Source organism: Mustela nigripes, chromosome 1, assembly GCF_022355385.1.
Source record: "Mustela nigripes isolate SB6536 chromosome 1, MUSNIG.SB6536, whole genome shotgun sequence".
In the NCBI taxonomy this organism is placed as follows: Eukaryota; Metazoa; Chordata; class Mammalia; order Carnivora; family Mustelidae; genus Mustela; species Mustela nigripes.
In genome coordinates this window covers 35438416-35459258 of record NC_081557.1, presented here as the reverse complement: position 1 = coordinate 35459258, position 20843 = coordinate 35438416, and the positions used below count along the sequence as shown (strand labels likewise).

General features: G+C 37.6%; 1 protein-coding gene across 11 annotated transcripts in view; it reads right to left on the bottom strand.

The window, feature by feature from the left end:
• Window positions 1-20843, bottom strand: part of SOX6 (SRY-box transcription factor 6) — a 596201-nt gene that overhangs the window by 93032 nt on the left and 482326 nt on the right. For 8 of the 11 annotated variants that reach the window (XM_059407840.1, XM_059407831.1, XM_059407851.1 and 5 more), the window contains one exon: window positions 19475-19597. The exons of the other annotated variants lie outside the window; for them this stretch is intronic. In XM_059407840.1, coding sequence (XP_059263823.1) covers window positions 19475-19597 — 123 coding nt within the window. The remainder of the gene's footprint in view (window positions 1-19474; window positions 19598-20843) is intronic. 11 annotated transcript variants of the gene reach the window in all.

Genomic DNA, 20843 nt, shown 5'->3' with positions numbered 1-20843 from the left:
CCACAACAACCAAAGGAAAAATAGGACAAGCATGGACTATAAGCCATTGGAAAGCCAGGACCTGTTTAATTCATTTCATTATATTCCCTGCAGCCTGCTCAAGAATGTCAAGTAAAGAAAAATGAATTGAAAAAAGAGTTTTCCTGGCTAGAGATCCTCTCACTTATTTTCTTAAGCACTGAGTAGCTCCTCTGACATAACCCGTTGTGCTTATGGGGTGGGGAGACAAGGGGAGAATAGGCTGGGTATGGAGGAGACGAGAAGCTGTTAAAAAAAAAAAGAAAAAAAGAATGAAAGAAAAAAAAAGGCAAAAGGCTCAGGTCAATGGTCCTACTTTTCATGAAGAGAACTTAAAAAAAAAAATCCTGTATCCATCAGGTTGAGCATCCAGGCAGTCATCTGCTACAACAACAACACAACACAACACAAAAAAAGGCAGAATTCCTTCTTGGGTTCCACCAATTACATCGGAATGAGTCCAGAAGAGCTTTTCCTCACGGAACATAGTTGCACAGTGCAAATAACGAAGTATAAACAAAGCAAACCCCCAATAATTTTAACCAGAAAACTCAGACTCTCCTTGCTACTTCCAAGTATCTTTCTTTCAGGGTGCCAAATAAAGTATGTAAATTCATAGCGCTTTATTTACAGAAATAAAGTTCAGTCATTGAAACAATTGGTACTTTGGTTCTCGAAGCAAGTTATTCAAACAGGTGATAATGAGGGCAGTTGGAAATCAACATTATGGGAATGAATCTGACTGTTTTCCTTCTGTTTCCAAGAGCTGGGCAAGCTCTCTGAATGTGCTCCAAGTGGTACAGCTTGCATTTGTAACGCTCCTTTAACTCTCTAGTCACAGAGCCGTAGCTCATCAGGGAAACAAACCTAAACAAGTGCATCTTGACTCTACCAATAGGAAATAAAAACTTGTCGAGGAGTCCAGAAGTTGGATTTGAAATCCAAGCATTATTTCCCATGACCTTTAAGTCACAGGGAAGTTTCAATGGGTATATATATTTGAGTACATGTGCTCAGTTCAGTAAAGTACATTTTTAGTAAATGAGTTAGGTTCCTAATACTTAAAAGCATTCTTTCTTTGTAACCGAAAGGTGTATTTTGGTTCAGATTCATTCAAAAATTATTTACTGAGTGGTTACTAAGGGCCAGGCACTATTTGGGAAAACAGAAGTGAGCAGTGATTTGGGGGCGAGGAGAGGAGAGGCGAAGACAGAGAAGATGATAAATAAGCATGCAGATATATGTAACTTGGATGCTAATATGTGCCATGGAATATTAAGTGACTAGGTATATGGATATGGAGGAGGGAGGATTTTTAAATATTGAGGAGGTCAGGAAAACTAAAAGAAGGGGCATGTGAGTAGAGACCTGAAGGAAGTGGGGGAGTAAGCCATATCACTACCCAGGGACAGCATCCCAGGCAGAGGCAATGGATGGGTGAATGTCCTGAGGCAAAGAGATGCTAGTGCTTAGAATGTGTGAGGAACAGCAAGGAGGCCAGTGTGGCTGGAGCAGAGTAAGCTAGGCAAAGGGTGATGGGTCAGATGTCAAAGAGAGGGCAAGGGAGCCAAATCATGTAGACCTCAAACACTATCTAACAGACTTCGGATTCCATTCCGAGTTTCCGGGTTTCTAGGAAACACCATTACAACAACATGGCAGACCTGGAAATCCCTCAGCAATACCCACAGAAAAGTCTGGAGATATGCCAGGACTGCCTTGCCTTGGCCCATGATGACTGCCAAGAAACCAGATGCTGTTGCTTGAAAAATATTCTACAACTGCTCAGCTTCTATGCCCTTCGATTTCCATCCATAATGAAGCCTCCAAAACAACAGAATGAAGACAAATACGAGTGACTATTCAATGAAGAAAAAAAAAAAAGGAAAGTTTTTATTTAAATTGTTAAAAATATATATTTGGGAAAACAAAAATTGTATGAAAGAAAAGTATAATATTTTCTAAATGCTGTTTTTCTTCACTTTAATCAATGGACAAAACAAATGCTGCTGGTTGGAAATCAACATGTTTATTATCAAAATGTTTTTAGTGTTTTTAAACTGAACTTGGTTTTTAATTTCTCAGGAGGCTGTGGAAGACTGAACATAAGAGTCATGCTAACGAACACAATTCATGCCTATGATGAAATGTACAGATTTATTAAACAGAAATTTCATATCAATAATATTAAATGAAAGGTACATTTGTAATAAATATTCAGGGAGGTAAGGATGTATTTTGAATTCACCTTTAAGCAACCCAGTAAACTCGATAAGAAATAATACAAAATGTCTTCTTCTTATTTTACCCTTCTATTTTCTTCTGTATTTTTTAAATTCAAATAAATGGTTTACCGTGTTTCAGAGCCACCTCCACTAACTGTCATTTTCTGAACTACAAATTATTAATATTGCCAATTGGAGAAGTTCAGCATATTTTGCCGTATGTAAATATGCCATCTGTATCCTACAGTCGTACCCATGGCTTACTCCCTAATTAGCAGAAAGGAATGATACCTTATCCATGGCAGCCATGGTAAAAGTCATTCAAATAGTGTGTAATAAGCACACAACACACTTTATTGTCACTATATGTGATGCTGATACATAGATCAATAATCCACCTTTAAAAATCCTTATAGCAGATGAAGCAAGTAATGGTTAACACAAAGTACTAAAGAAGACACTTAGAAAAATAAGGGTTATCTGTTGCTGTGAGAGCCAGGACAGCACAGTGACTAAGAGGGCACACTCTTTTGTCAGAACTATGTAATCTAAGGCAAGGTTATTTAATCTCTCTAGGTCTTAAATTTCCACATCTTTAAAATGGGAAAAAAATAACAGTACCTACTGCAAAAGATGAAGAAGATACGCAGCCTCTCGGGAGCTCACAGCAAGGACAAGAAGAAGGGGAGAGAGCTCCACGATGATGAACCGCGCATAGAAGCACGTACAAATGGCTACTGCAACCCCATCCCTGGGAACTATCAGGGATTTCCCCCAGCTTTATTGAGATACTGGCAAAAATACCGTGTCAGGTTTAGGTGTACAACGTGATGATATGATATGTGAAATGATTACCACAATACTGTGAGTTAACACACCCATCACAGTTGGTTTTGACTGCGAACAGTTAGGGAAGCTCTGCTCTTGTGGAGGCTCTGGAAAGAGATCCTATGGTAACTAAAATCTATAGTAGCCCTGTAAAGTTATTTCACACACACAAAAGAAACAAAACAACAACAACAACAAAACCCAATAATCTTGAGAAGAAAGAATACCAAACTCTAGAATGCACAGTGTTTAGACTTAAGAGTTTCTATTCTGCTTTTATTAACATCCCTCCTCCCAGCCCATTCCCTCAGGCTGGCACCCAAAGACGGCTTCACAGAACTAAGATGATGACATTAAAGGCCAGTGTGGCTTTGGGAAGCCTGAAGATCTATAAAATGTGGCACTTCTCTAGTAAAAGAACCCTTCGCTATTCATTTAGGGAACAGGAACTTTGTTCTGTTCTTGTTTTGTTTGTTTGTTTGTTTTTGCTTTGTTTTGTTTTGTTTTTTGCTTTTTGGGGTTTGTGGGTTTTTTGGTTTTTTGTTTTGTTTTTTGGTCCATTGTTGGACAGAGAAAATCTTTAGGCAGTCAAGGTCCTAATTTAGGAGGGCTATTTCAGAATCTCAATACCTCGTGTAAGCCTACCATAACACCTCTGGAAAACTCTCATTACATGATGTAAAATCGCAGCTTTAGTTTGTTAAGAGGGCATGATTCCGAGTGGACCGTGAAATATTTATGTCTCTATGCAGCTCTTTGAAGGAATAATCTTGTGTTTTTGTGCCTGTCGTGGGTCAGAGGTTCAAATCAGCACTTCTTTCTGTCACTCCTTATATGTTTTACTATAATTTACAGCTCAGCAAGAGGACTCATAAAACAAAAGTGTCTATTTTATTTCAGCAACTAATTCTAGTTAATCAAAGATTTCCAGCCAAACAACTCAGCATGAAACTCTGCATGGAAAATATGAGGAGAACAAAGCATTTTGTCAAATAACACATCTCATGATGTAAACACATATGTCTCTTAGAGGGAATTTTATCGTTTCCGCATTATCGGCGTACAAAAGGAGCATTCTTGTCGCAGACCCGGTGCGACTGTGGAGGCATCGTCATTGGAAACAAGAGCCTGATTAGGTTCCCACACAGATATGAATAGACTTTCCTTTTTTAGTGAAATCGCTGCTTTTATTCCTTTTTAAAACAGACTGGTAATTGTCACCCTAAAAACACTGAATTGTACTAGGGCAACATTTGTTTCTGCTCTTTTTTCCCATCTTTTTTAGAATCAGCCAATAACGTTACTATCCCTTCTGGTTGGTCCTCTTCTGGAAAGTCTGAGTTAATCCACAGCTGTGTGAATGTGAAAAAGGGACACAGCAGGCAAAGTCTATTGGGTCTCTTGTCTGCTAATAAAGTGCACAGTCTGCAGGACAGATGTTAAGAGGATCTGTTAAATAAGTCAGTGGCAGAGATCCTGACCTCCGCCAAGGAACATTTTATTATTCCAGAAAGGGGCATAATTGCACAATTAGAAGAACCATAGCTTTTCTTTACAGATTTTTACTCCTTGTTCCATCATTTGGTTGAAATATAGTATCAGGGCCTATTCGCTGAGAAGCAATGTGCTAAATATGATTGGGTTTAGCACAAACTTCAGATTACGAGATTTCCCCAAGTCCCAGGGAAATGGTTGGACCTTGGCTTTGCTTCAATCTTAAACAGTTTTGTTTATTCTGCATGTATCATTACACTATTTGTACAGTTTCGTTTGCCACAGGGTACCATTGTACTAAAGGGACTATGAATCTTACCAAACATAGTTCCCTAACTATTAAATCTAGTGTAATGGGAAATGTAACCTAGAGATCAAATTAATAGAGGAATATCACATCATAAAGTTGGCCGCTATACCTTATACCCCTTTACCATTTACGGTGTGAATAAAATCATGTCTGCCACATGCACTGCAAATTCCCAGGTGTGGTGTGAAAGGCACATTGTGATCTGACCCCTTCCTTACCTTTCCAACCTCACCAGCTACAGCTTTTGTACACTCGGCCTGCGCCAGACTGTTTTTTCGTTTCCTGAATGTGCCATGCTGTCTGTTGCTTCCACACCTGGAGGCAGGCTGCGCTCTTTGTCTGGGGTGTTTTTTCTCTTCTCTGTTATCCTTCTCTGCTACATCCTTGCCCCATACACCTAGTGAGCTTCCACTCTCCTTTCGAGATTCCATTTTAACATCATCTCATCCACGAAGATCACCCATATTTCCCCAGACAGAGCCCAATACCTCTCCCTCCCACAGCGTTTTCATTCTGGAGGCATATCTATTTTAGCAGTTATCACATGGTCTACCAGACTGTGAGCCCTTTGAGGGCAGGGATTAAGGTCTGATCTTAGCATCTGGCAAGTAGAAAAGCGTGCTTACTACACATAGTAGGTACTTAATAAACATCTGGGGGTATCATTGTAGGAGTGAATTAGTTAAATAATAAATCCCTTTTTTCATGTTAATATAAACTTGTATTCTGGCCTTGTCGCTACTGCTAACACTGTCACAGGGTCTCATACTTGAGTATGCTTTATTTTGTTTTCTTAAAGGATAATCTTCATGAGGTTGGCACATTCAATGGCAAAACATCAATCTCTACAAAAGCTCATCCCCATCCACCTGTACCTAGAGCAGGTAGAGGCTGAACCATCCTGTCCTCTTGGCCATGTTTCAGTTGGGTTCAGTTCTTTTCTTATAAATGTATTTAAAAGAAGAAATTAAATTTAGCTCTTCACAGTGTTGCCTCACAGTTTCGCATATCCTAACCCAGGCCATTTATAAACTGTGTGGCTTTCTTTCTGGGCCTCAGTCTCTTAAAGCACTTTTCATAAGGATTTTTTTATTTGGTCTTCACAACTGCCCTTTGGGGTGAGTATTACTCCTAATCCCATTTAGTGGAATCTGGGCATAGGAAGATTAATTTGCCCATGCTCATGGAACTGGTGGTAGAGTGTGGATTTGGCCCTCAAGGCCTCTGAGAGCCTTTCCAGCTCTGGAAATCTATGAAATTTACAATCTCATTGCCTATTTGTGAAGGCTTTTCTTTCAATATGGTGGCATTTTTTTCTTGATTAGTGGAAAGTCTAGTTTAAAGTACCTTATCCACCGCCTGGCCATCACTTCTTTCTAAAGAACACTGCACTGGACCTTATACTTTCTGAATTCAGGAGCAGTCATAGGGTGTAGGTATCAGGACAAAAAGATTTCAAAAGCCTATATACAGCCAGCTTGGTCACCAATAAGTAAATATATTTATATACATATTTACCAAATGATTTGCCACATATTATTTATTCTTATCACTTTGAAGTGAGCTCCTCCCTTGGCTATCACCATTAAGAGGTCACTAGCTTGCTTAGCTTGACTACCTAAGGCATGTAGTATATGCCTTTAAAATGTTTTTAATGAGTAAATGAATAAGAGAGATACTAGTATAAAGGTGCAGAGAGAATGTTTATTGAGTATTTACCATGTAGCAGACATTGTGCTAGGTGACTGGATTGTGTTACTTCATTTAATCCTTACAATATGGGAGGTATCATCATCCCCACTTCACAGATGAAGAGACCAAGGTACAGGGAAAATTAGCTCAAGGCCACACAGCTCTTTTTTGATTGTTGGTTGGTTTGGTTTTGATCACACAGTTCTGTTAACTGAAGAGTCTCGAGGAACCAATAAGCATGGCTTTCTTGAAACTTCCAAGCCACTCACTATTGTACAGACAGAAGACATGTCAGAGAGCAAGCTAGCTGCTGAGTAAAGAGGAAGCATGTTGCTCCAATCTATGGTGGCAAATCATCACCTAATGATATACAGTCATTTTCCTGCTTCCTGGTGAAGTATATCTGTGTTTGGCGATAGTGGTTCATAATCAGGAGGTGTGGCTGAGGGGGCTCTAAAATCAGGAATGGTCTGGTTGGATATAGATGAATTACATATGACTATTTTGCACTGCGACTAAAAAAAAGTCTCTTTATTAAAATGACTAAGAAACACCTTGTTATCAAAATGACTGATAGATGGATGGGGAAATGAATGGCTTCCACCCCAAATCAGTCACATCCACGCCTCTATTATCTCAACGAATCTTCTCACTTTCTCCTGGTTGTGTTCCAGCTAAGCCAACAAGCTACCTGTGCATTATCCAGAGGCTGCCCCTTGGGTCCTGGAGCAAACACTTGCTTAGAGGTGAAGAAGATGTTCTGAGCAGGTAAACAGCCATGCTGCAGAGACGGGTGTCTTGTTGTCCGGAAGCTAAGGAACTCCTAAACTCTGGGGGGCAATCCCAGTATCGTGAGGACTACATGGGGCACACACTCCCTTGCATTTACAGACAGTGAGTGTTTCTCCTGCCTTTTTTTTTTTATTTACTTAATTTTTTTTTCTTTTTAAGCAGAGCAAGTGATACTCCATTGCGAATGTGATGGTAAACCACTTTTCCTTCAGAGTTTTTAAACTGGGCCTCTGAGAAGGAGTTTGATACAATTCAATGACTGAAGTAATACCTTTGTCCATTTGAGCATTAAATGGCCCGTTGAAATACAGCTTAGTTAGAGGGAATTTCAGAAAATAGTACTTTCTAATTTTTTTTTTTTTTTAAATTTCTCTCCCAGCTGACTAGAGCAGAGCTTGGAAAATGCAGCTCAATCACTTTCCACAGCCTCTCAGGTCAGCCTCTCACCAGTGTTAATTAAATATAACCCCCTTAGAATACGAGAGGTTAAGTGAGAGCAACATTGCGTTCTTCTCCAATATACTACCATGAACACAACTGGCCATAATCTGTTTATAAGAAGGCTTCCTTGAACACAGAGATCTCACTAAGGAAAAATTATAAGAGGAAAAGCTACATAATGCATCGACCATTCAGCACAAAATACATTTTAACCTACACATTTCTATATCCATTGTGCTTAAAGAACACATATCATAAAGGAAATTGGTGTAACAGATGGTTTCAGTTCTGGGTAGCAAATGCAACCCGTTTTCAATGGGATAAAGTAAGACAGGAAAAGCCAATGCATAATTCAGTCAATCTCTTACCTAAAAGTTTTCTTTCTTGTCAAGTTAGAGAACTTGCCCCTGATAGCTACAAGTGGTGGTGTATTTTCTCTTTTTTGGCAGATGCTCTATCTTCTGTAGCACGACTTGGCCAAACTCTAAAACTGGACAATTGCTGAAATAATGGCTCTATACTAGCCACTTTCAATTAGAAGTCTTTTTAAGCAATTGGATTTACAGTTTTAAAAAGTTCCATACACTGTCCAGAGCTATTTGTAAACGAAATCACTTAAAGTAAAGCTCTTTTAATACTCTATAATTAGTCTTGTCTCTCTGAACATGACTTTACTGTAAAGGCTCCTTCCTGACTCTCCTATTGTCCCAAGATTGCTGAGAAGAACGCAGCCAAGCGATAATTCAACATTATTGCTGCTTCAGTGCACTAATCGCTTAAAGAGCAGCAAAGACTCTGTGCTCTCTGCCCTGCAGCCCCCGCAGCCTCCTGGCCCGAGGCAGGCATCCCGACCCAGCCATGTCCAGATGTCAAGAGGAATCCCCAGCTCCTGATGCAGCAGGCGCTCCATTCCAGTATGGTCAAACATCTGCTTCCTCTGCTGGCATGCAACCTGCTGGACATGCTCAGAGGGCAGCACAGGCTGGGGATGGGCAAGGACACACTCCCCAGCTACTCCCAGAGACTCATCGAAACTTCCAAATTAGAAGACAGCCCCCAGAAACCCTCCAAAGAATCAAGCTCCGGCAGTCGGCAAAAACATTCTAAGCATTTTCCTCAAAAGAAAACTACAGAATGAGATAAGACAGATTTCATGATAGTTCTTCTTATACTTGTTAAATTCTATTAGGCTTGAAGTTTCTTCTGGACAGCTAACTGGAAATTTGGAAAATACATGAACTCTCTGGGAACCCTAAGAATGTCATGTTGACTTGGAAATTTTCCCTTTTTGTAATTTAATTAGATTACTTTTAATTCACTTGAATATTATAAGAGGGGAGTAAGTTATGCACAAAAGCCTCTAAATGACTGTGCTTCCTACATATCAGTCAGCATGGTTTAAAGCAAAGAATCCCAGCCGAGAAGTAAATTTTAAAATGCACTTAAACCATCTCTTATAGTCCTAATTTTGCTTAATAGATGAGTAATCTGGTTTCAGTTGTTTAATCCATCTGAGCCTCACTTTCTTCTTCTAAAATATGGGGATAATATTAAAGCACATTTATTATAAAGCTGAAATATAAATTGCTCATTAAACTGTAAAGAAACTATGCAAGGTGTATTATATATGTGTTGATATGTGTATATCTGTATAATATAAATAATACCCATACATTCTTATATCTGTTTTGTTTTGTTTTTAGAAAGACATTCAGGCTTCCTTTGTAATATCCAATTCACACATCAAATACAGGTTTTCTGCCAAGAATGATTCCATTCATCCTATGGGATCTCCATAAACAGCATCCTATAAAAACTAATGAACAGTTCCCAGGTCCTCACCAAATCTCACATTTACTTCATTCTGAAAGATAGACTTCTATACTATTATAGTCAGAAATAATATTCCTTCACTGAAAGTCAGAGTGGATGGTATGCTTAATACAATTGAAAAGATGAGCCTGAGGAGAATTGTGAGTGCTCTAGCGAGAAGTGACTGCTCAAATAAAATTCTTAGTTTTGAAGCTCAAACAGGAGCCGAGGATAAACAATCAAATAAGTCTCAGCTTTTAAATATCTGCCCATCCAGGTTCAGATGTACAGGTAGATTGATAAGTGGATGCTTCTGCTAAGATGAATAAGATTTGCAATCCCAACTCTTTATCATACATTTCTTTCCCCATTTTCTTTCTCCCCCACTAGAATGTAAACTTCATGAGGGCAAGGACTTTGTTTTATTCATTGCTATTTTCCCAATATCTAAGACAGGTTTTCTCAAACTCAGCATTACTATATTTTGGACTGGATCATTTTTGTCGGTCAGGGTTGGTGGCAGGGTTGAGATGGGAGGGAGGGCAGGGAATATCCATTGTAGGATATCCATTATAGAATACCCATTGTAGGATATCCATTATAGAATATCCATTGTAGGATATTCAGCAGCATCCGAGATGCTTTAGCCACTAGATGCCAGGAGTTATCTCCACCCCCACCAAGTCATAAGAATCAGTAATGTCTCCAGACATTGCCAACTGAACCCTAGGGAGCAACCTGACAGCACTAGATACATATTTGTTGAATAATTGAATGATTAAATTTGTTATGTTTGAATTTTCATACAAACTTTTCCAAATTTCCTGAGCATGACAAAAATAGATTGTGATACAACTCTAAGATATGCTGTTATATCATTGAAATCAGTAATATTCAAAGTAACAGTATAATTTCCAGTAATAAGAATTAAAGAAAAGCTGTAATACTTTCTTACTTTAGTGTCAATGGATAAGTGAATTAGAGTGAAAATTTGATAAATACCCTAAAAATGCATTTTCTAGATTAAAAACAGCTCTGTTTCAAACTGGCTTTGCACGAGTACTGTATGTTTGCCCTTTGCAGGGTTTGCGATGGTCAACACATGTATACATTCTAAGCAATAGTTTTTTATACATATCTATCATTTATTTATTTTTGCTTTAGTTCATACGGCTCAAGTTCAATAGCATTAGGGAATCACTGATAAGGTATCAAGGATCATCATTTAGATTAATTTCTATATTATGAAGTTGGTTATAAGTATTATAGCTGTGCTATAAGAGAAACATAATAAGCAATGAATTCAATGCAGTTTCCTGGAATTTAAGAATTCTGATTTAAGTCCTTATACCAAAAGGATGGAAGTCTTGGGAAATTTATTTGGCTCTACTTTGCTTCCATTTTTTAGTGTGTAAAAAGGAAATGCAAATACTTAGCTAACACCACATTAAACAATTATAAATATAAAGGAATTGGTATTTATAAAACTAAAAAACAAAACAAAACAACAAATTAATTCCTTTCAGTATGACTCAAGATGACCCTGCTGATGTCATCAATTATAGGGGAGGAATGAAAGATGGAACATACAGTGATTTTTTTTTTTTAATCCACACAGCAACCAGTACAGAGTACAAAGTAAAAGTTTTGGGCTTGTTTCTTTACATTTAGAAAAGAATCCATTATTAGTGCCATTTAGGCTTGGAAGATATGTAAAAGAATCCAGTTATTTAGTCCTAAAAATGTGAAACAGTCAAAATAAAGCATGATGGTTTTAAATCACTGCAGAGAGCTTGAAATGTTACAAATTTACCTGAATTTATAATTTAGATGGATTCTGTACAAACATGTATACCTGTAGCATATAAATTTTTCTATAAATAAAAGAGAAAGGAAAATTGGTAGAATGGTATTAACTATGTGCTAGCTCCAGTGTTATTCTTCCACTGGGTCATATCTATGAATCTATCCGACTGAGCTTCTCAATCCCTTTCATTTCAACTATCACTAAAAATATTTTTGGGTTGAAATAATTAATATTGTCAAAATGTTCATACTACCCAAAGTGGTCTACTGATACAATACATTACCTATCAAAATCTTAATTTTTTTTTACAGAAATATAAAAAGAAATAATTCTAAAATTCATATGCAACTACAAAAGACTCAATAGCCACAGCAATCTTGAACAAGAACAAAGTTGGAAGTATCACACTTTGTAATTTCAAAATATATTACAGAGTTATAGTAATCAAAACGCTATGGCAGTGACATAAAACAGATATATAGACCAATGGAACAGAAAGCAGAAGTCAGAAATAAACTCAAACATATACAATCAAAGAATCACTGGCAAAGGGAATGAGAATACCCAATAAGGAAAGGATAGTCTTTTCAATGAATAGCATTGGGAAAGTTGAATATCCACATGCAAAATAATTAAATTGGACCTTTATCTTAAACCATGTATAAGAATTAACCTAAAATGGACTAAAGTCTTAAATGCAAGACCTGACACTTTTGGGTATATACCCAAAGGAACTGAAATCAAGATCTCAAACATGGATCTTCACTCCCATGTTCATTGAAGCATTATTCACAATAGCCAAGATATGGAAGAAACCTAAATGCCCACTGATGGAGGAATAGATAAAATAAATGGATAAAAATGGAATATTATTCAGCCTTAAAAAAGGAGGAAATCCTGCCATTTGTGACAGCATGGATGAATTTATAGGACATTAGGCTATGTTAAATATGCCAGACATGGAATGACAAATATTGTATAATATGACTTATGCAAGGAATCTAAAATAGTCAAACTCAGAGGGGCAGAGAATAGAATGGGGTTGCTAGGAATTAGGGAGGGGAAATGGGAATCAAAGGGTAAAAAGTTTCAGTTCAGAGATCTATTACATAGTATACAGTATGGTTTATAATTTCATACTATATACTTAAAAACTTACTAAGATGGTAGATTTTATGTTAAATGTTTTGTTTGTTTGTTTGTTTGTTTGTTTTTTTCCTTTGACAGAGACAGATCAGAAGTAGGCAGAGAGGAAGGCAGAGAGAGGAGGAAGCAGGCTCCCCGCCGAGCAGAGAGCCCGATGCGGGACTTGATCCCAGGATCCTGAGATCATGACCTGAGCCGAAGGCAGAGGCTTTAACTCACTGAGCCACCCAGGCGCCCCTTATGTTAAATGTTTTTATCACACAAAATAATAACAATAAGAAGAAGGTGGGTGATGAATATGTTTATGGCATAGTTTGTGGTGTGGTTTCATGGATGTATACTTATCTCCAAATTCATCCAATTGTATACAATAAATATGCGTGGCTTTTTGTATGTCAATAATATCTCAATAAGGTGACTTTTTTATAAAAAATTCTTTTGTCCTGCTCAGTCTGTTCTGTTACCTGACATGTCAAAATATTTCATCATATCTTTATCTGATTTAAATTTCCCAAATATTGTATATCCTGACTTACTATATGATTGGAAAGTGAAGTGAAACATTTTTGAAAACACAAGAATGTCTTGTTTTCAAACCTTGCAATATATCCTTATCACACCATCTCTCTGATTTCCAAGGTAGCCCCTAATAACATATAAATACACGGATATGTAATATGTGATACCAACCAAACAATACCTTGAAACTCCAGTTTGGTAAAAAGAAGAATAAAAATACCTGTCACAATTTTAGAAACCATTGCATCTTATAGGTAGTCTATTTAAATACAAGTATTCACACATCAGGAGCTCCCTATTGAGTAGATTAATTAGTGAGCCTGGAGTTAAATGAATATTGGTAGAAATCTTACATTAGGCAAGATTGAGGTCTGCGCTAGTTTTATAATTCCAAGGTACTGGCCTCCTAGTAAACCATCTCTGTGAGTACACTTGAGGATCCCATCAATCACATAACTTAAATACAGTGAGTAACAGGGCTTATATGTGAGAAGAGCCATACTCTTTCAACTTTGAGGTATTACCTTAAAACATACAAAAAATCAAATTTCTGGGCACCTGGGTGGCTCAGTGAGTTAAGCCGCTGCCTTCGGCTCAGGTCATGATCTCAGGGTCCTGGGATCGAGTCCCGCATCGGGCCCTCTGCTCAGCGGGGAGCCTGCTTCCTCCTCTCTCTCTGCCTGCCTCTCTGCCTACTTGTGATCTCTCTCTGTCAAATAAATAAATAAAATCTTTAAAAAAAATCAAATTTCTAAAAGAAAAGCCAGTTTACCCAATGCTTTAATTTGTGGCTAGATATAACCTTATTCTGTTTCACTGAATACAAGTCTGATTTCTAAATACTAGGAAGTGCTTTCATATTTTGCACGCTTCTCTGATCTGCCTATATTTCTTTAACCTCCATCAGGATTCACTTGGTACCTGCTCTTTTTCTTAAGAAGCATACCTAGAGATAAAAAAAAAAAGTTCTTTATATGAAATAGTACCTCCCTAAACACAGGGCAACTGACCAAATATATTTAAAAAAAAAAAAAAAGTTTTCAAAGCAACGTGGGTCCCAGATAACCACCAAAGACGATATTCATTAACTCATTCATTTTACCACTGTGCCAGGCAATGATGGGGATTCAACAGTAAACAAAAGAGACAAAATTCCTGAATGCAGTAACTTACATTCTAGTGGATTAGAGCTGCCCTTCAGAAGCACTTCAGGCAACAAAGGCAGAGTAGAATTGACAGCTTATTGGATGTGGGGAAGTTTTTTCCTGTTTTGATGGGTTTTTTGTTTGTGTTTGTTTTTGTTTTTTTAAATCTGAAACTGCCTCCTCACTCCACTTACTATTCACAACAACCCTTAAAATGATTATTATTCACCTTTTATGATAAAAAAAAAAAAAGTTAATCTAAGAACACCATAGGACAACATGACAAGTAACAGTGGAAGCTCAAATTGAAGATTCGGATTCCAAAGTGGAGTTCATTAGTCCACAGCTCATCTAATCCGAGTCATCATGGTACTCCCAAGTTCCATCTCACTCTTAAAGTCAGGGGTAAGAGAAGGCTGATTAAGGGGAAAAAAGCATTTTTCCTCAAAGCACAGCCCCATGGTTGGCATCCTCAAAACAAGCTTTGAATCAGTGCATTCCTTTTTCTCCATTGGAAAGCTAGTAATAGGTCACTCTAATCAACTCTTTATTCAACTCTCTATTAGAAATGATAACCTCCCAAGCTTACCCAGCAAAGCCTAACTCACCCTCTCATTCCTCTACAGCACTGAGGCACGTTTATAACTGCAAACAAGAAAACAGGGTATGAGCCAGAGAGCATCTAAATACAACATCATAAAGATTCGGGCTGGAAGTGAAATAGAATTAGAACATTCTCAATGTTGATGGGTACTTCTTCACTTTCCATTTGTAGCATGAAAATTGACAATATCATTTAAATAAAATATGTGTTTGCATTTACTTCTGCAAAAATTTCAATTGTTCTCCTCCATCTTTGCAAACTTGGCAAGACTTTAATAGTTTCATTTAAGAGTAACTTATGATTGATAGGTTTTCCTAGTGTTTTAAAGATCTAATTATACTTCTTTTCCTCAAATCTCCCCTAAAGTATACACAGGGGCCATTGAATAAAGGTGAAAATCTACTTATATTGATATCTAAAAATTTTCATATTTAATTCCTTTAATTTTAGGTTACTATCCATACTATCATTATAAGAACTTGTCTGTTAAAATATGTTCCAACTAAAGCTTGGTAGGCTTTGAATGCTCGATAAAAATCATTCTCTGAGGCTAATGAAGACAGAAACTCTGCCTGTAACAATATTAAGTTTGTTTTCTCTGGTGATTCAGAGAAGTGAGCAATCTGTCAGTAATACATTGAGTGAAATTACTTGTCTTGTAGGAATAACTGCTGACAGTCACTTTATCTCAGGGCTGACCCAAACATCTCCCTGCTGACAAACAAATTACTATGTCTAACTTTGAAAAGGTAACTAGCTTGTTTTTAATTTTGATTGGTCTTTCAGAGTCTCCTGTACATAAACTCGGTCCCATCCTTCATTGTATTTAAAAAAAAAAAAAGCCACAAAAAATGTTTTGCAGGGGCGGGGGGTGAGGGGCAGGTTTGAATTAATGTGAAAGAAAAAAAAACAGGAAGGAAAGAAAAACTCTATCATTTGGCACTAAGAGAAAGAACTGCAATTGCTTCTCTCCAAGACTGTTATGCAGATAAAACTGGTAAGTGTGTCTACCCAACATTAAGACTGGCAGTGCCGCCAGTGACTGACTGGGTGAGTGAACACATTACTGAGACAGTATTGTAGGAATTAATTTTCTTCAATAAAGTGATTTTTAAGGCTCATATATTTCACAATCTAAACATATGTCACTGTTTCATAAACAAAATAAATGGATTAAAATAATACATTACCAATATGCTGACATGTGGAGATATTTTAATTAGAAATTCTTAAGCTGTGTGATATTTAACTGCTGTATTTGCTAAAGAGAAGCATGCATCATTTAATAAGAAAGCATGAGACAGGTGTATCACTTTGCATGCTATGGTACCAGATTGTATTTAATATAAGCTACATCTATGAAGCAACAGTACTCCCAGTTACAAACAAAACAAAGCAAAACAAAATTACTTTTAGGGATCTATTGTCTTGAAAGTCACCCCATAAAATGAATTGATACATTGAAACTGCTTTTTCATTTAAAAAAGAGAGAAGTTACTCAGAGCTTAGTTTCTGAGACAATATTTCTTCAGAAACAATTTAACATCTTAGCTATTTCAAGGCCATATTTACATGACTGCCTCATTATAATGGTCCCCCTTCCTTAACATTCTTTCTGATGTACCTGAAGGACCAATGCTAACATAGCTGAGGAAAGCAAATGGCAAGTGGTCCTGAAATTTATACGGTAGAGAATTGGAATAAGTAGCAATATAATATATTGTTTACTATAGCAAGTGCCCTCTGTTCTCTAAAGGTCAAAAGCACTGTAACCTTAGAGTTACAGTTTCTGATTGTTCCCAGGGTTAAATACATTATCAAAATTAATGGTTCAAGCCCCTCAACCTTCAGATATATGAGTATTCATGCCTCCATCTGCTGAACTGTTCAACTAAAAATAGCATTCTTTGGCCTTCTCTCTCCTAATATTGTGCCCCTGAGGCAGAGAAAACCATGCCTTAGATCAGCACAGAGCAACAAGGCTTTCCTGTATCTTGCTTATTTTAAAGAAAGAAAGAACTGGAGTACACGAGTGTAAGAAGGGTCTTTGCTCTTTATATAACTTTTTTTCCTACTTGATAACAAAATCTCAGGCTTTCAAGGTAGAACTATTAATGCTGGTAAGATTTATCCAGGCTCATTAATGTGAGAAACCACAACCTTTGAGGAACAAATGAACTGGAACATCAGGTAAAGAGGACCAGTTCCGAGCAATGTGGCCGGGCGCAGACGAAGGTGGTGAGGTAGTGTGATGGTGGCATGTACATGTTGAGAGCTTTTCTTCCTAGGAATTTCTCTTTAGAAGTAAAACCAGTTAACATAATTGTAATGTTTCCATGGTGTCAATGGTCTACCATGATCATGACTGCTAACAGAGCTGTGACATTTTAGCTTGTCAAAGGAGGGAATAATTAGAAAAGAGAGCAGGTTTTAAAATTGATAAAGCAAGATATTATTAAATTTTCTCTCTACTTTTGCTTACGATTTCCAATGTGAGTGTCTGTACTAGCTCAGACTTGTATGTCTACTGTGCTTTTCATGGACGTCCTCATAAACGTGATGCTCATACTAGGAAAGTTGGGAAAGCCTGCCTTTCAAACAAGGTCAAGGTCTTTTCTAAGCAGTGTACCATATAAGCAAATAGCAAAGGTTTCCTGACTTGCAATAAATAAATAAATAAATAAAAGGTGCAAAAAAAATGAAAGCAAGAAAACAGGAAGAATTAACAAAAACCAGGAAACTTTCAAATGGGCCTAACCTTAAACTGCAAAATCTGAGGAGTCCCTCACTAACTGGCTCTCTTTTCATCCTAATGTGAGTGACAGACGTGGGGCATATGCTGTGCTTCTAGATCAGCAGCACTGCTACAGAACTATGCAGATCTGGCACTCCCAGAGATGACATCAGACTTTCCAGAAACCCAACAGAAGCCAGATTTGGCAGCATCAGGGGTCCGTGATGGTGGCAGGAAGAGAAGTCAAGCTACGTGACAAATTAGTCAAAGAAGTGATTGGGTAGAAAACTGCCGATGGAAAAAGGTGGATGGGAGAGGTCTCAACACCTCAAGAGAAAATAAAAGTCTGAGAGAGGAAGTCTTGGGTCTGAGCCAAGACCACCTGCTTTCACATTCGTCCAAGCACTTAAACATTTCACAAACGATCTGTCCTGAGTGGGGAAGCTTGCTAACTGGCATCACACAGAAAGTCTTGTCCTCGCATGCAGTTATCTCTACATTTTAGCAATCCTAGGCATGGCAGATCTTCAGAATGTCCAGAAATACGGTACTTCTCTGCAGCCAAAAGAAAGCCTTACAAAAGAAATCCCTTCTTGCTGTCTAGAAGACAGTAGATACTCTGACAGTATATGCCTGATCATGTCTGGGTGGGAAGCCCCTGTATAACTTATATCAAAGTGACAGGGAAAGAGGGAGGCAGGCAGCAAGCTCTGGAACTCTTCCTTAGGCTACTTCCAAGCTGGCTTTTGATCTTGTCCTCTTTTTTCTTCTTAGGACTGAGTTTTCTCTATTATTTTTCAAAAATACAGATTCAAAAGCAGTGTAGGAAATAATATCAGAGGGATACTCTATTGATTATATAGTATTTGATATGTACAGATGCCAAGCCAATAGGATATGAATGAATATACAGCTTTGCTTGATATAATACTTTCTTTCTTTTCTTTTCTTTCTTCCTTTCTTTCTTTCAAGTTGAGTTTCCCATCTTAGGTTTGAACATAACATTTAGTATTAAATCTAACCCAGAAAATTAAAGCATGTTTCAGTCTGAGGTAGCCTGTCTCCATTTTTTTTTTTTCTTTTTTTTTTTCTGTGATTCAGCAGATAGCTGGCAGCCCTTCAGTAGCTAATATTCCTGGAGAGGGACTCCAGTGATATGAGAGAGAAATCAAGCATGAAATTAGAGAGATGAGGACTAGACCCCTATAGAAGAAAAGGGCTTGGTTTTCAAAAGAGCCATAAAAGCTATCTTCTCCCAAGTGGTAAGAATATCCCACAAAAACAACAAAGAGCTTTACTGGATGTTAAATATGAAAGGGATACTATAGACATTCACGGGGCAACAAGCAACCAGTCAGGCCCAGGCACTGGGCCCTACCTCATCCAGAGAAAACAAAATTCAGAAACCTGAATCAGACAGTTAGAAATCGTGGGTACTAACTCTGACTCCAGGAATATTGTGCATCCTTGTTCTCTCTGAACCTCCAGTATTTTGCCTATATAAGCAGAATTATATTTATCAACTTTGCAGGGTTGTTTTATGGACAAATGAGATCTTTTTAAAAATGTTACATGTTTATAGACATTATACAGCACTATATAAAAAAGGAGAAAGAGAGTCAGGGAAAAGGATGGTTCTGAAGATGGTTCCTTGTAAAGAATTTGCCTCAATATACAGCATTAAACAACCTAAGTCATTAGGGGCATTGGCTTAAGGCTTGCCGCCTTCTATGAAAAAAAAGGAGCAAAAATGAGCCTTCTTAGGAAAGAGAAGAAGGGAAAGGTCACATTTTAGTTTAGGTCGAATGTTTGCCACTTTAAGAAAAAAAAAAAAAAAAAAAAAGCCTAGAATATGACTGAACAATCCAGTCCCCCACCCAATGAAGCACCAATGGAAGCATTCATACCTCAATCTGTTTGTGGTTGTAAGAGTGGCCACCACCATGTTCAAAGGTGTCCAAATTCCTGCCAAAACGGTCACTTAGGCCCTTTAGCCTTGGGTTAATTTGTGGGTGGGAGACATGACCCTTCTGTTTAGTAGCATATTCAGAAAAAAAAAAAAAGACAAAACATACTGTCAGAACTCATGAAACAGAACATATGTTTCTAAATCCAGGGTACTGACCACACCAAAGAATAGAAAGTAGAAGGCTGAGGGCCCAGACATGTCTTTCACAGAAACTTGGTTATAGGATCAAGCAATGGTACTGGTTTCATACTTCTGCCTCTGACTCGAGAAGACACTGTAGCATAGCAATACGGAGAAGGAGACACGGATTAGGTTTATTATGAGGGAGGTTTCGTTTAGATTTCTTTTAGATTTTTCCAACTGCAGTGAGTTCCAGTGTTAGCAGTGGGGAAGGTGAAGTTTTGGAAGAGAGGCAGGATTCCTGCTCCTGTGAGGCAAAATGTCTAGCTCTGCTCGGCAGTCTATAGTAACATTGGGTAACATTGTCCCAGCTTTCTGGATGAGGCTTATAACAAAAACTCAGAGTATTGCAAAAATTATTTATTTGCAGACCCACTTGAAAAGACTCACAATGATGTTTTTTCATGGTAAAATATTTGCACATTTCTTATATTCAAGCCATAGAGGGAATAGCAAAGAAGAAGAAAAAAAATGCCTAGCCAGATGCTATTCCCTTGTAAGAAAACTCAAAAATAATCACAGTAAATTATAAGAATAAAAGACTATCTTTAAACTTCCCACTGTGTTGAAATTCAAGTTCTTCACTATCACATATTTTCTAACTGTTTGAATACTGAAGGTTTAACCATTATTTTAATGATATTATCTTTCTGTTTTTGTTAAAATACATATTCATATTAAAAGTCAATTTCCCATTAAAATGGCAGTGCTAGAAGGATATAAAGATCACCTGGTCCTATTATAAACCTCTCACTTCACTTTGAAGAAGATAAGGTGCAAATGATTCTTTTACCCAGCCTCCAAAACATTTTCTCCCCCATTTTCACTGCATAAGTACAGAACCCTAATCCAGAATGTGGTGGGATGCCATGCCTGGACTTCTGGCATGGCATGAAGCTGACGATGAGAATGAGGGTACATATATTCCAGAACAATATATTGACATTTTACCAAACAGTTAAGGTAATTTGGTGATTACAACTCCTAGTCTATAAGCTGCAAGAAGGAAAATGCCCAACATTCTTTTCTATTTTGATGTTTACATGTAAAAGTTCATCTGAACATAAAGGGAGACATGGATGGAAAAGAGATAAGGAAAAAGCTGAAAAATCAGCCAGCAATAAAAA